At 39.1% G+C, this 15,222-nt stretch overlaps 2 protein-coding genes across 5 annotated transcripts in view; one reads left to right on the forward strand and one right to left on the reverse strand.

Moving 5' to 3' along the window:
• The window catches only part of ASIP (agouti signaling protein), a 140,863-nt gene that overhangs the window by 34,753 nt on the left and 90,888 nt on the right, over positions 1-15,222 (forward strand). The window lies entirely within an intron of this gene.
• Positions 12,099-13,822, reverse strand: LOC306653834 (ubiquitin-conjugating enzyme E2 A-like). The gene has a single exon (XM_079126876.1). The coding sequence runs from the start codon at positions 13,676-13,678 to the stop codon at positions 13,220-13,222; it is 459 nt and encodes a 152-aa protein (XP_078983002.1). The 5' UTR covers positions 13,679-13,822; the 3' UTR covers positions 12,099-13,219.

Consider the following 15,222-nt stretch of genomic DNA (forward strand, 5'->3'; position numbering starts at 1 on the left):
TGTGGTTCAGTGGTAGAACACTTACCTAGTATACATAAGGCCATGGGGGTTAATTCCCAAAAACAACAAAAAAATTGTGTATTAAAATTATTTTCATTTTCATTATATTTGTAATCAATACACAGAAATAATATATATTCAATAAATACAATGTATAATGGTTGGATCACAGTAATTGGCATATTTATCACCTCAGATATAATACCATTTCTCTTCTTCTGAAATACTCATAATATAAACGTTTGCTCACTTAATCAGGTCACAAAGTCTTGAAGGCTTTTTCTCATTTTGATTTTAAAAAATTTTTTTGTCTGACTGAATGATTTTCGAAGACTTGTTGTCAAGCTCAGAAAAGTTTTTCTTCTGCCTGATCAATTCTGCTCTTGAGGCTTTCCACTGTATTTTGAACTTTATTCATTGAGTTCTTTAGCACCAAGATCTCTATTTGGTTCTTTTTATGAACCACTAAATTTCTCATTCATATCCTGAATTGTCTTCCTAACCTCACTGACATGCCCATCTGTATTCTCTAATATATTATTAAGTTCTCATAAAAAGCATTCTTTGAAACACATTTTTCAAATAATTCACCAATTTCCTTTTCTTGGGAGTCTGTAGTGACGTAGATGGAGAGAGTGGGGTTGGGTTCTTTGTCTCATGAATTTGAAGACATCCACAGACACAAGGGTGAAGCAAAGTAGTAGGATTTATTAGAGTAATAGAAAGAAAACAGAGCTCCCAAAGAGGGAGGGGTCCCAAGGCATGGATACCAAAAAGTGGCTATTGTCTAGGGGTTTATATAGATCCATAGGTTTAAGGAAGTCAGCCCCCCGCCCAATCGGGTTAGGCATTCAGTGTCCTTGAAGTATTCATGCAGCGTTTAGTCCAACCAAATTATCAATCAGGCATTTTTCATTCTTTGGAGAGGCCTGGACCCCAGTCACATAGGTCTTGATTTTAAAATGACCTTTCTGTAAGTTTCTTAGCAAATATCTGCGGTGCTGTTTGTGCTCTACTGCCCAAGAAGTTAAAAAAAAGAGAGAAAAGAGTATATGTTGAATGATTTTATTTATTAAAAACATACTAGCAATGACTGAAAATGAACTTCTGTGTTTCTGAGGCAAGAAAGAGGTCTGGAGGTGTCCTGAGGTGGGAAAGCGAGATGGAGAGCTGACAGCGATGCAGGGAACTTTGGGGAGTGATGGACAGGTTTATTGTGCTGATGGTGCTGATGGTTTAATCCATAAATACATATGTCAAACTTACCAAATTGTTGCTGTTTAAATATCTGAAGTTTGTTTTATGTCAATTATACCTCAATAAACTTGTTTTAAAAACAGATTTGAAAAAAAAAAATTTTTTAACTGTCAATGGACCTCTATTTTATTTATTTATTTTTATGTGGTGCTGAGAATCGAACCCAGTGCCTCACACATGCTAGGCAAGTGCTCTAACACTGAGCCACAACCCCAGCCCCCAGGATCATTTTTTATTGAGTTTTGCCTACATTGACTGCTAGGATCTGCCACATGAGTCTGCTTTCATGAGTTCCACAATTGAACCCTTCCCGGTCTCTGAGCTACAAAGATTTCATTTCCTTTGTCTGGACTATTCTCCTATTCTGCTCAGGTCAGTCTTTCTCATACTTCAGGTTTCAGTTTAAATTTCATTTCCTCAACAATCCTACATCTGAGGCTGGGGCGATAGCTCAGTTGGTAGAGTGCTCGCCTCCCAAGCACATAGGCCCTGGGTTCAATCCTCAGCACCGCAAAAAAAAAAAAAAAAAAAAAAAAAAAATCCTACGTCTGACGTCTCCCCCATTATTCTCATTCTAAAGAATTTCTCCTTTCTAAGGAACTATTATGGTTATCAGAATTTTCAGTTATATGTTGATTATATGTTTGTTGATGTATTTATTTACTGTCTAACTCTTCCACATGACTGTAAGCTCCATGAGGGTAGGAACCATGTCTGTTTTATTCCCCCACTCAAAACCTCACACCTGGCAAAAAGTTTCATGTTCAATATACATTTGTTCAAAGAACGAATAAATGAATAACTCCTGGTCTTATCCTGCACCAATTCTTGCCATGTTTTCTAGTTTCATTATAAGAGAATTTGGTGGATTATAAAGGAAGATTATTATTGTGTAGTTTCAAATTAAAGAAAAGTATTCTCATGTGAAAACTTCCTTGAAGAAACATTTCTCTCTCAGGTAAGGTTGTTGAAGGAATGGATGATAAACAAAATCATCTTCTCCAAAAAGTTGAATAGAATCTATATCAAGTGGATTATATTCTAAATTTGCATTGAGTGAGGCATATAATCCACAGAAAAATATTATATGTAATAACAAAACTCAGCTCAACTCTTCCTCTCTCCCTTGAGGTTCATGTACTTAAGAAAATGAGACATATTCACGAGGTCTGAGATAGGAGACATTTGGGAAAAGTTTTTGTTTTTAACTTTTCTACTCTCTTTTCTGATTTTGCCTTTTATTTTCATATTGCCTCTTGTTGTTCTGGTTCTCTCGCCCCCATTTTTGTTTTGTTTTGTTTTAAGTGGTGCTACAGATTGAATCGGAGCCCCATGCATTGTAGGCAAGCAATCTACCACAGAGGTACATCCCAGACCTTTTTAATATTTTATTTTGGACAGGGTCTCACTCAGTTGCCCAGGCTAGCCTCAAACTTGAGGTCGTCCTGCCTCTGTCTCTGCCTCTGGAATAGCTTTCTCTGCTTTGGTCTATTTATTCCCTCCCTTAGTGAACAAATAGTGCCCCTGCGCCCTGCCATTCTAGCATTTACTGAAAGCAAACATCATTTTCTTTTCTTTTCTTTCCTGGTAACCAAATTCGAAAGCCCAGGCAAGTGTCTCATATTTCCTAAATATTGACACAACTACTACTTCACCAACTCCTATGATCTGGGGATCCCCTTCTAGAAGAAACAGGTACTCTCAAGGTCTCACAGTAGGCAATTCAAAGAATCATAGCCATTAGTATGCTCTGTAAAGAATATCTGCTTCCCATACCCACCTACAATTTAAATGTATCTTTTGGGAATATCAAGTACAATAAATAAACAAGTGTGCCATCCTTCAAAAATACTTTTTTGGCAGGGGTTACTGAGGATTGAACTCAGGGACATTCAACCACTGAGTCACATCCTCAGCCCTCTTTTGTATTTTATTTAGAGATGGGGTCTCACTGAGTTGCTTAGCACTTTGCTTTTTCTGAGGTTGGCTTTGAACTCACCATCCTCCTGCCTCAGCCTCCTGAGCTGCTGGGATTACAGGTGTATACCACTGCACCTAGCTCAAAAATACTTTTCATTCATGATATTTCATTCCCTCAACAAACTTGTGAGGTAAATATTGTTATTCTCATCCTCATTGTACATATCAGGAAAGTGGGGTTTGAAAGTTAAAATGGCTTCCCCAAGATCATTCATCTACTAATTGCCAGAACTAAGACTTAAGGAAGACCAAGTCCACATTGTATGATCATTATACCACTCCAAAAATAGATCTCCACAATGTAAGCTCAGGGGCACTGGCTAGTGGCCAAATAAAATCAGACAGAAAGCGTGGAAGCAAGCTTTATTGGAATTAGGCTCTCGCGCGAAATTCCCAGACCCCCAGTGTACAGGTCAGGTGGGGAGACGGAGAAAATTGCGCCAGGGTCTTTATAGGCAGGAATGGGCGGGGGTCTGCTGAATGACAGGTGGCGTTAAGGGAGTTAAGGGTCAGCAGGTGGAGTTAAGGGTCAACAGGTAGAGTTAAGGGTCAGTGGAGTTTTCTTGTCCGTTTGATTGGTCACCGTTTGGCGCGCTGCCCTTTGTCTCAGTTGCCCTGCTCTCCCTCCTACAGTCGCCCAAATTCCTATCTAACACACAACATATTAGAATAGGAGCAGGACCAGTGAAAATTAAGAAACAGAATCTAAACCGCGGGAGCCTCCTAAAGTCATCATGTAGTTGAAGAATCCTTCGTGGAACTCCTTCCTGCCCGCTTCCACCCACCTTTCTCCTCTTTCAAAGCAAATGTGCATAAACATCTTGTATAACAGAACTGGTCCTATAAGAAACGTCATCAACAGTTCATAAGCCACTTATATTTATGTGTAAGTGATTTATAATCTAATTAGGCAGCATCTGAGAGGGCTCTCAGGCCCTTATCATCTCTTGCCTGGGTAATTCCAAAAGTCTCATGGTGTTAGATTTCAGGCCTCAGCCTCCCCAGTCCCTGGAATGAAGGCATGTACCTCCATACCCAGCTTACCTCTGCTTCATTAGCAATCTCTCCAGTTACTTCCCAACTTCCTCCACATATTCCAGGACACTGAACATTTCTTATCTGCCTGTAGGTGCTCTTGTTCCTCTTTCTCACTTCACCCTGTAAGTCTTAGCTCCTTACTGCCCTCGTCCTCAGGATGCACAAGGTACCCCTCCTCCATTCATGTGTGAGGTCCTGGAAGGACAGACTGAGTTATTCGCCTTTGTACCCTCAGACTCTATCGCACTGGTGTAGTAACAGGCAGACATCAGTGTGTATCTGTTGAGCTCAACTAAGGGTAGGTGGAGACAAAAGTGGCAAGGGAAACCATTCTGTCTTTGTGGTCTCTCTCCATAGGTGAAGGGCCAGTTTCATCCTTTGTCAGGGCCTCAGCCTGGCAGCGCCCTTGTCTGATCTCAGAGTTAAGAAAGGGCTGTCCCTCGGAAGTCAGGACCCTGAGAATGTGATGCGTGACTTTCAGCTGTCTCCACTATGTCCTCTCCTCCATCCTCCAGTTTCTTCTTCACGGGCTCCTCAGAGTCCCAGTTCCATCTCAGCGTGGATGTGGTCAAGTTTGAGTCTACTTCCTGGAGGAGGCAGGGGGTCTCATTCTCTCTCTCCACTCTGTTTTTCCTCTGCGTGGTTCTTGTTTCTCCACCCCAGAAGGGCTTCCTTAGGCAACCAGGGTAGAAAGGTACAGCAGCGTCAGGCTTACACAGCCCATTCTAGCAACCCAAGTGGAAAATATTTCTTTCTTAATCTTCTTGGGTCACATGACTGCTCCTAAGGCCAACTACTTTTGCCAGGGGAGTGAGGAACCCTTTGTCTAGGTTTGAGGCAAAGCTTCCTACTACCCTCCCCTCACTGCCAGCCACACACTCTATTTTTTGGCTAGTGGTGGTGGGGTGGTAGGCTCTTCCCAGATTTATTAGCTACAACACACGTTACAGTCAATGTTGATACAGACTAGTACACAAATGTCCATAGTAGCTTTATAAAAGTCAGAAACTGGGAATGACTCAGATGTCCATTAATAAGTGTCATCAGGGTGTTGTGGATCTCCTAAAAATCAAAGGGAAATCAGTAGAGGGAAAGGACCAAGGGATGGGAGGCAGGGAGGCAGGGCGGGGGGTGCCAGGAGTGATATTAGCCAAATTATATTGTTATATTGTATATATATACAAATATGCAACAACAAATCACATCAGTATGTACAACTATAATGCACCTATAAAAATAATGCGGAAAAATAAGTTTCATCAGCAGGTAACTAGATAAACAAAATCTGTTACATAAGCTTAATGAAACCTCAGCAGTTACAATGAATGAACTTTTCAACATCAGTGAACCTCAGAAACATCAAGCTGAACCAGTCACGGTGGCACACACCTATAAACTCAGCTACAGAGGAGGCTAAGACAGGAAGATTGCAAGTTCGAGACCAGCCTGGCCACTCAATGAGACCCTGCTTTAAAACAAAAAAGGCAGGGGATGTAGTTCAGTGGTAGTGTGCTTATGGCTTTAATTCCTAGAACTGCAACAAAACAAAACATCAGGCCGAGCAAAAGAAGCCATACATAAAATACATAGTGTTTGATTCCATTTATTTGAAACTTTAGAAAAAACAGATGTATTTATAATCACAAAAATATAGGCGGGTTGCCTGGGTGTGTATAGAGGGTACATTCATTGAGAAGCAAATGTTGAGGTAATGACCAAATTCTCCAGGTTATGGAGGTTGCATAGGTAAATAAAAGTCACCAAGACATGTACTTGAAATGGGTGCATTTTATCGTATGTAAATTATGCTTCAATCTTACGATATATCTATGTAAAGTGAGTGCTGAGACACTGTGATGACAGTCACAACACCGACCTTTCAGGACAAAGCCCCAGATCCCTCCTTTGCTGGGACTCCAACAGGCCCTGCCGCCCCATCTTTAATGCGTCCTGCTCTCCTGTACGGTGGCATCCCACGTGAAAGGAACTTCCTTAAAAATCCCAAGCTGTCTTCCTGGCTCTGAGTCTCCACATGTGTTGCTCCCTCTGCCACCACAGTCCACCAGGCAAGCAGCTCTTCCTTTAGGCCACAGCCCGAACTGCCATCCCTGCTGCCTTTCTAGATTCCTGCACACGCTACATACTAACTCCTTCTTTTCTGTGTTAGACCCTGAACAGCCATTGTTTCTATTTCCATGCACATCGACTCCTCTACTAAACACGGCGAACTCCTGAGGGCATGTGTAAAAGAAGTCTCTTCCCCAGATGTAGGCTTAGCGGTGTGTGAAACATGTGGGAACAGAGATTGAGCAAAAACTCCTTTATTGCCTACTGCACAGCAGAAACTGTGCCAGCATTTTTCACCTCCTGTTTGGATTTTATTATCTGGCTGTGACATCATTGTTTCAGAGAAAAGTTAAAATCTGAGTGAGGACAATCCAGTGATGTTTCCCCTTTCTCAAATAATACCCTAATTAAATTATTTTATCATGAAGAGCTTTCCTGCTAATTATTAAGTCCATGTGTATTTCAATGAAAATTTAATCCTTGTTTGCTTCATTCACACTCAATTCATCACATGCTTACTTTCAAGAGCTGTTTGATGTTCAAGAAGCCATTAGAGCCCCTATAATGCCCAATTCTGGGAAAAAACGATATGGGTAAAATTAAACAAAACCAAATGTTAACAAAATCCTCAAAGATTAAGCAGAATCTTAATGAGGAAAGTTAGGCTACACTGTTTTGGCTTTTTAGACTCCAAGTAAGTCTGCATTGACCCAAGAGGCCCTTACATCTTTGTTACACATTTTCTCCCAAGGGACTGAGAACATGAGAAAAGCTAGAGTTTGATAGATACAGAAACATTTGGCAAGATTTCAGTTTGAATTTTCTGGAACTCTCTGCTGGGAAACACTTAAAATTGCTGACTAAAACATAAATATTATTTTAAATGCAATTTGAGCTCTTACGATAGTAAAAATGTAGAATCTATTTCCATTTCTCCCCCAACACTCCCACATACCTCTCTCTCTCTCCTCTTCATCTGGGAACCTAAAGTATAGAAGGAGCTAAAACTGAAAGAGAAATAGGAATTGATCCTATGGATAGGGCAGTGGAGGAGGCTACTTATTCAGTAATCAAGGGCCTAGTGTTTGGGCTGGAGATACAACATGGTAGTACAGAGCTTACCTCAGTACGTGTGCGTGCACACACACACACACACACACACACACACACACACACACAGGAGCTGGTGTTTTGGGGTTTTCACAGATGCACAGGGACAAAGAAAATGAAGCATTCAATTAGAACTCAAATCCCCAGGAAAATACTGAACCTCCAGTCAATGACTGAACTAGAGTTCTTCCACGGTCATAAAGAAATAACAAGTATATATCCCTGAATAAGTGTTATCCTACATAGGAAAGTCTCCCTCTAGAACTTTTTATAATGATCCATCATCAGGTTGTTTTTAAGGATCATATTTACACTAACTACATATTTTTATGACCTTCAAGTCAAAATATTAGAGTAAAATATTGGTTCTTCATTGTTATAGCTTCAATTTGAAATGCATCAAAGCCTTGGTCACCAACCTGTGGCACTATTGAGAGGTGGTGGAATCTTTAGGAGGTGCAACCTAGTGGAAGGAAGTTAGGTCATTGCGTTCATGCTCTGAAAGAGGATGTTGGGATACCTGATTCCTTCCTCTCTATTTCTCAGCTGTTATGAGGTAAACAGATTTCTTTTACCATGTACTCTTACCACAATGTACTGTGCTGTCACAGTCCCAAAGAAGTAGAGACAAATGACCATGGGCTGAAACTTCTGAAACCATGAGCCAAAATAAACCTCCCCCCCCCTTTTTTTTTTGTTTTTTAATTTATTTTTATTGTAAACAAATGGGATACATGTTGTTTCTGTTTGTACATGGAGTAACAGCATACCATTTGCATAATCAAACATTTACATAGGGTAATGATGTTTGATTCATTCTGTTATTTTTCCTCCCCCCCTCCCACCCCTCTTTTCCCTCTATACAGTCCCTCCTTCCTCCATTCTTGCCCCCCTCCCACCCCCCATTATGTGTCATCATCCGCTTATCAGTGAGATCATTCCTCTTTGGATTTTTGAGATTGGCTTATCACACTTAGCATGATATTCTCCAATTTCATCCATTTGCCTGCAAATGCCATAATTTTATCATTCTTTATGGCTGAGTAATATTCCATTGTATATATATATATATACCACAGTTTCTTTATCCATTCATCAATTGAAGGACATCTAGGTTGGTTCCACAGTCTGGCTATTGTGAATTGAGCAGCTATGAACATTGATGTGGCTGTATCTCTGTAGTGTGCTTATTTTAAGTCCTTTGGGTATAGGCCGAGGAGTGGGATAGCTGGGTCAAAGGGTGGTTCCATTCCAAGTTTTCTAAGGAATCTCCACACTGCTTTCCAGAGTGGCTGCACTAATTTGCAGCCCCACCAGCAATGTATGAGTGTACCTTTTCCCCACATCCTCTCCAACACCTATTGTTGCTTGTATTCTTGATAATCACCATTCTAATTGGGGTGAGATGGAATCTTACTGTAGTTTTGATTTCATTTCTCTTATTACTAAAGATGGTGAACATTTTTTCATATGTTTGTTGATTGCTTGTAGATCTTCTTCTGTGAGGCATCTGTTCATATCCTTAGTCCATTTGTTGATTGGGTTATTTGTATTCTTGGTGTAGAGTTTTTTGAGTTCTTTATATATTCTGGAAATTAGTGCTCTATCTGAAGTATGAGTGGCAAAGATATTCTCCCACTCTGTAGGCTCTCTCTTCGCATTGCTGATAGTTTCCTTTGCTGAGAGAAAGCTGTTTAGTTTGAATCTATCCCAGTTATTGATTCTTGCTTTTATTTCTTGTGCTATGGGAGTCTTGTTAAGGAAGTCTGATCCTAAGCCAACAAGTTGAAGATTTGGACCTACTTTTTCTTCTGTAAGATGCAGGGTCTCTGGTCTGATTTCAAGGTCCTTGATCCATTGTGAGTTGAGTTTTGTGCAGGGTGAGAGATAGGGGTTTAGTTTCATTCTGTTGCATATGGATTTCCAGTTATCCCAGCACCATTTGTTGAACAGGCTATCTTTTCTCCATTGCATATTTTTGGCCCCTTTGTCTAATATGAGAAAATTGTATTTATTTGGGTTTGTGTCTGTGTCCTCTATTCTGTACCATTGATCTACCTGTCTATTTTGGTGCCAATACCATGCTGTTTTTGTTACTATTGCTTTGTGGTATAGTTGAAGTTCTGGTATTGCGATACCCCCTGTTTCATTCTTCCTGCTAAGGATTGCTTTAGCTATTCTGGGTTTCTTATTCTTCCAGGTGAATTTCATGATTGCTTGCTCTATTTCTGTGAGGTACATCATTGGGATTTTAATTGGAATTGCATTGAATCTGTATAGCACTTTTGGTAGTATGGCCATTTTGACAATATTAATTCTGCCTATCCAAGAACATGGGAGATCTTTCCATCTTCTAAGGTCTTCCTCAATTTCTTTCTTCAATGTTTTGTAGTTTTCATTGTAGAGATCTTTTACCTCTTTGGTTAGATTGATTCCCAAGTTTTTTTTTTTTTTTTTTTTTTGAGGCTATTGCAAATGGAGTTGTTTTCCTCATTTCCCTTTCAGCTGTTTCGTCGCTTGCATAAAAAAATGCTTTAGATTTATGCGTGTTGATTTTATAGCCTGCTATTTTGCTGAATTCATTGATGAGGTCTAGAAGTTTTCTGGAGGAGTTTTTTGTATCCTCTATAGAATCATGTCATCAGCAAATAGTGACAGCTTAATTTCCTCTTTTCCTATTTGTATCCCGTTAATTTCTTTAGTCTGTCTAATTGCTCTGGCTAGAATTTCAAGGGCAATGTTGAATAGAAGAGGTGAAAGAGGACATCCCTGTCTTGTTCCTGTTTTTAAAGGGAATGGTTTCAGTTTTTCTCCATTTAGAATGATGTTGGCCATGGGCTTAGCATAAATAGCCTTTACAATGTTCAGGTATGTTCCTACTATCCCTATTTTTTCTAGTGTTTTGAGCATGAAGGGGTGTTGTATTTTGTCAAACGCTTTTTCTGTGTCAATTGATATAACCATATGATTCTTATCCTTAAGTCTATTGACAAGATGGATTACGTTTATTGATTTACGGATGTTAAACCATTCTTGCATTCCAGGGATGAACCCCACTTGATCATGGTGCACGATTTTCTTAATATGTTTTTGGATACGGTTTGCCAATATTTTGTTAAGGATCTTTGCATCTATATTCATCAAGGATATTGGTCTAAAATTTTCTTTCCTTGATGTGTTTTTTCCTGGTTTGGTTATGAGGGTGATATTAGCTTCATAGAATGAGTTCGGTAGGGTACCCTCCTTTTCTATTTCCTGGAATACTTTGAGAAGTATTGGAATGTGTTCTTCTTTGAAGGTCTTGTAGAACTCAACTGAGAATCCGTCTGGTCCTGGGCTTTTCTTGGATGGTAGATTTTTAATAGCTTCTTCTATTTCATTGCTTGATATTGATCTGTTTAAATCGTGTATGTCCTCCTGGTTCAGTTTGGGAGGAGCATATGACTCTAGAAATTTGTCAATGTCTTCGGTAGTTTCTATTTTGTTGGAATACAGATTTTCAAAGTAGCTTCTCATTATGTTCTGTATCTCAGTGGTGTCTGTTGTGATATTTCCTTTTTCATCACGAATTTTAGTAATTTGAGTCTTCTCTCTCCTTCTCTTTGTTAGTGTGGCTAAGGGTTTGTCTATTTTGTTTACTTTCTCAAAGAACCAACTTTTTGTTTTGTCAATTTTTTGAATTGTTTCTTTTGTTTCAATTTCATTGATTTCAGCTCTGATTTTAATTACTTCCTGTCTTCTACTACTTTTGCTGTTATTCTGTTCCTCTTTTTCTAGGGCTTTGAGCTGTAATGTTAGGTCATTTAGTTGTTGACTTTTCATTCTTTTCTGGAATGCACTCCATGCAATGAATCTTCCTCTTAATACCGCTTTCATAGTGTCCCAGAGATTTTGATATGTTGTATCATCGTTCTCATTGACCTCTAAGAATTTTTTTATCTCCTCCCTGATGTTTTCTGTTATCCATGTTTCATTCAATAGCATATTATTTAGTCTCCAGGTGTTGGAGTAATTTCTGTTCTTTATTTTGTCATTGATTTCTACTCTCAATCCATTATGATCTGATAGAACATAAGGCAGTATCTCTATTTTTTTGCATTTCCTAAGGGCTGCTTTGTGGCATAACATATGGTCTATTTTTGAGAAGGTTCCATGTGCTGCTGAGAAGAAAGTGTATCCGCTCGTTGATGGATGGAATATTCTATATATGTCTATTAAGTCTAGGTTATTGATTGTGTTATTGAGTTCTAAGCTTTCTTTGGTTGGTTTTTGTTTGGAAGATCTATCTAGTGGTGACAGCGGTGCGTTAAAGTCGCCCAGAATTATTGTGTTGTGGTCTATGTGATTCTTGAAATTGAGAAGGATTTGTTTGATGTACAGGGATGAACCATTGTTTGGGGCATAAATATTTACTATCGTTATGTCTTCCTGATTTATGGTTCCCTTAAGCAGTATGAAATGTCCTTCTTTATCCCTTCTGACTAACTTTGGCTTGAAGTCCACTTTATCTGATATAAGGATGGAAACCCCCGCTTTTTTACTGGGTCCATGTGCGTGGGAGGTTTTTTCCCATCCTTTCACCTTTAGTCTGTGGATGTCTTTTTCTTTTTCTTTTCTTTTTTTTTTTTTTAAGATTATTTTCATTTACAACTTTTGAAAAATGTACATTTTTTTACATGGGTTACTTGTGCAACATTAGACTTCAAAGAGCAATAAATTCATAAAAGGTAACAATGAAACATTAGATAAATCACTTATAAGCTTTGTATATCTAAAAGTGTAAATATCCAAAGAAAGATTGTAGACATAGGCTTTCAGGTTCCCGTAACACTAAAAGAGAAGAAACTAAAGCATGCAGCAATAACTCAAGATTTGAGTGGAAAATAGTTTGCCACAGATATATGTGCCCTTGAATTAAAACTAAAAAACAAGATGGAGGATTGTAAGTTTGTTTTTCTAGGGCAATGCTTCTCCTTTAAAAAGATGAAAGGATTTTCAACTTTCCCTAGCTCAAAAACTGTTGATTGTTTCCATTCCTTTGCTCCTACACCTCTAAAAAAAATACCAAAACAAACCTTAGAAGACCAATATTCTGCAACCTAACCTGTCAGTATCTTGTAGGAGTAGATGTGTCAGTTCCTGCAATTGCTGTACTCCCTTGGCTGAGTCCTTCCAACATTTTCTTTCCTACCAGTAAATACTGTCTTGTAATTCTTATTACAAGATATTAGTATCAAATAATTTGTAGCTTCTGTTCCCCTTTCAAAACTGTTTACATGGATTTGTTTCCCTGTTTTCTACAGGCCATATTCTAAACACGTTGACATCTGAGTTCAACACAAGGGAAGGACCAGCCAGTATGAAACACTTTGGCAATCATTCTGTTAAAAATAACATCCTGGCCTTCAAACTATTCATAAGAACTATTTGTATAACAATGCATCTTAAAAGCTTAGTGTAAAGTACAGTAACACAAATAACTGCCCGAAGGCTGGAGATGAGATACAACAACAACAACAAAAAGAAGCATTAGTAATTTTTGCAAGTAACCCAGGTACAGTACATTTGATTTCATAGAGGGTGTTTTCTGATGTTTTAACAAGAGAGTAGAAGGGGTAGGAAAAGCTTGGCAAGGGAAGATGGAAACAGCAGAACAGCTATTTTGCTTTTATAAAGTAAATGTAATGACATTGAGGAATAAGAAGGTGATAAACACATCAATATATATTTTTCTTATGCCCAGCCTCCTCTTTTACTCCATCTGCAGTCAACAGTCGTGCCAGCTCTGTTCTACTATGGCAGAAACACGCTTTTCATATTCCCGCTTGTTCTCCTGGTACAGCTGAGCAGCCTGGCTGTTTGCAGGACTATTGGGATTCGGTTCATCCAATAGAGACTGTATGGATGTTAAAATGGAAGACACATCATAGGTTGGACTCCAGCGGTTCTGAAGTATATCCAGACATATACTGCCATCTGCATAGACATTTGGATGAAACATCTTAGAGACAAATCTAACAGTAAGTGGTTTATTCGGATACTCTTCAGTGAATTCTATTGTAAGTTTAAATGTTCCATCCTCAAATGGGGTCCCTTCAGGCCCCAAAATGACCGCGTTCCAAACCATTATGTTGTTCTCGGACGGAGCCCCACTGACTCCAGCCGGAGGATCCTCCTGCAACCTCTTGAAGTCCCGCATGAGGCGCCGCCAAGCCGGTGTAGACATATCTCTAGCAGGGTCAGGGGTGGGGCATACACCAGAGTCTCGGGTCCCCGCGGACGGTAAGGAGGCCGAGGAGGCTGAAGAAGCCGAAGAAGGCGAAGAGGAAGCACCCAGCAGAACAGCACTGCCTCTCCGAAGTCGAGGGTCGGTCTGTGGATGTCTTTTTCTATGAGATGAGTCTCTTGCAGGCAGTATATTGTTGGGTCTTTCTTTTTAATCCATTCTGCCAGTCTATGTCTTTTGATTGATGAGTTTAGGCCATTAATGTTCAGGGTTATTATTGAGATATGATTTGTATTCCCAGTCATTTGGCTTATTTTTGGTTTTTAAGTTGGCTTGGTTTCTCCTTTGAGTGGTTTTTCTCTAAGGTAGTTCCTCCCTTTGCTGACCTCCATTGTTGTTTTTCATTTCCTCCTCATGGAATATTTTGTTGAGAACATTCTGTAGTGCAGGCTTTCTATTTGTAAATTCTTTTAACTTTTGTTTATCATGGAAGGATTTTATTTCATCTTCAAATCTGAAGGTTAGTTTTGCTGGGTATAGGATTCTTGGTTGGCAACCATGTTCTTTCAGAGCTTGAAATATGTTGTTCCAGGTCCTTCTAGCTTTTAGAGTCTGGGTTGAGAAGTCGGCTGCTATCCTTATTGGTCTCCCCCTATATGTAATCTGCTGCTTTTCTCTCACTGCCTTCAAAATCCTATCTTTATTTTGAATGTTTGGCATTTTCATCATAATGTGCCTTGGTGTGGATCTGTTGTGATTTTGTGCATTTGATGCTCTGTAAGACTCTTGTAATTGATTTTCCATTTCATTCTTCAGGTTTGGGAAATTTTCTGATATTATTTCCTTGAATAGGTTGATCATTCCTTTGGTTTGTATCTCTGTGCCTTCCTCAATCCCAAAAATTCTTAAATTTGGTCTTTTCATGATGTCCCATAGTCCTTGAAGATTCTGTTCATGATTTCTTATCATCTTCTCTGTTTGGGCAACTTTATTTTCAAGATTAAATATTTTGTCTTCATTGTCTGAGGTTCTGTCTTCCAAGTGGTCTAGTCTTTTGGTGATGCTTTCCATTGGGTTTTTTATTTGGTTTATTGTTTCCTTCATTTCAAGGATTTCCGTTTGTTTTTTGTTTTTTTTTTTTTTTTTTTTGAGAATCTCTACCTCTTTGTTGAAATGATCTTTTGCTTCCTGCAGTTGCTCCGTCAGCTTATTGGTATTATCATTCATTGCCTGCATTTGCTCTCTTATCTCATTTGCTTCATGAATCATCTTAATCACGTATAACCTGAAGTCCTTTTCTGACATTTCTTCTAACATACTGTCATTGGATTCTATTACTATAGAATCTAGATTTGTTTGGATCATTTTCTTCCCTTGTTTTTTCATGTTGTTTATGTATCTTCCCCTCTAGCAGTGCAGATCTGGGGTATTGCAGATTTCTCCCTATAGGCTTATAGTGGCCCTATAGGTTTCCAAAACCTTTCCTTTAAGGGGAGATCAGTATTAGCAGTGCCCAATTCAGACACTATGCAATCCTAGACCAA

Source organism: Sciurus vulgaris (assembly GCF_902686455.1).
Source record: "Sciurus vulgaris genome assembly, chromosome: 2".
Lineage (NCBI taxonomy): Eukaryota > Metazoa > Chordata > Mammalia > Rodentia > Sciuridae > Sciurus > Sciurus vulgaris.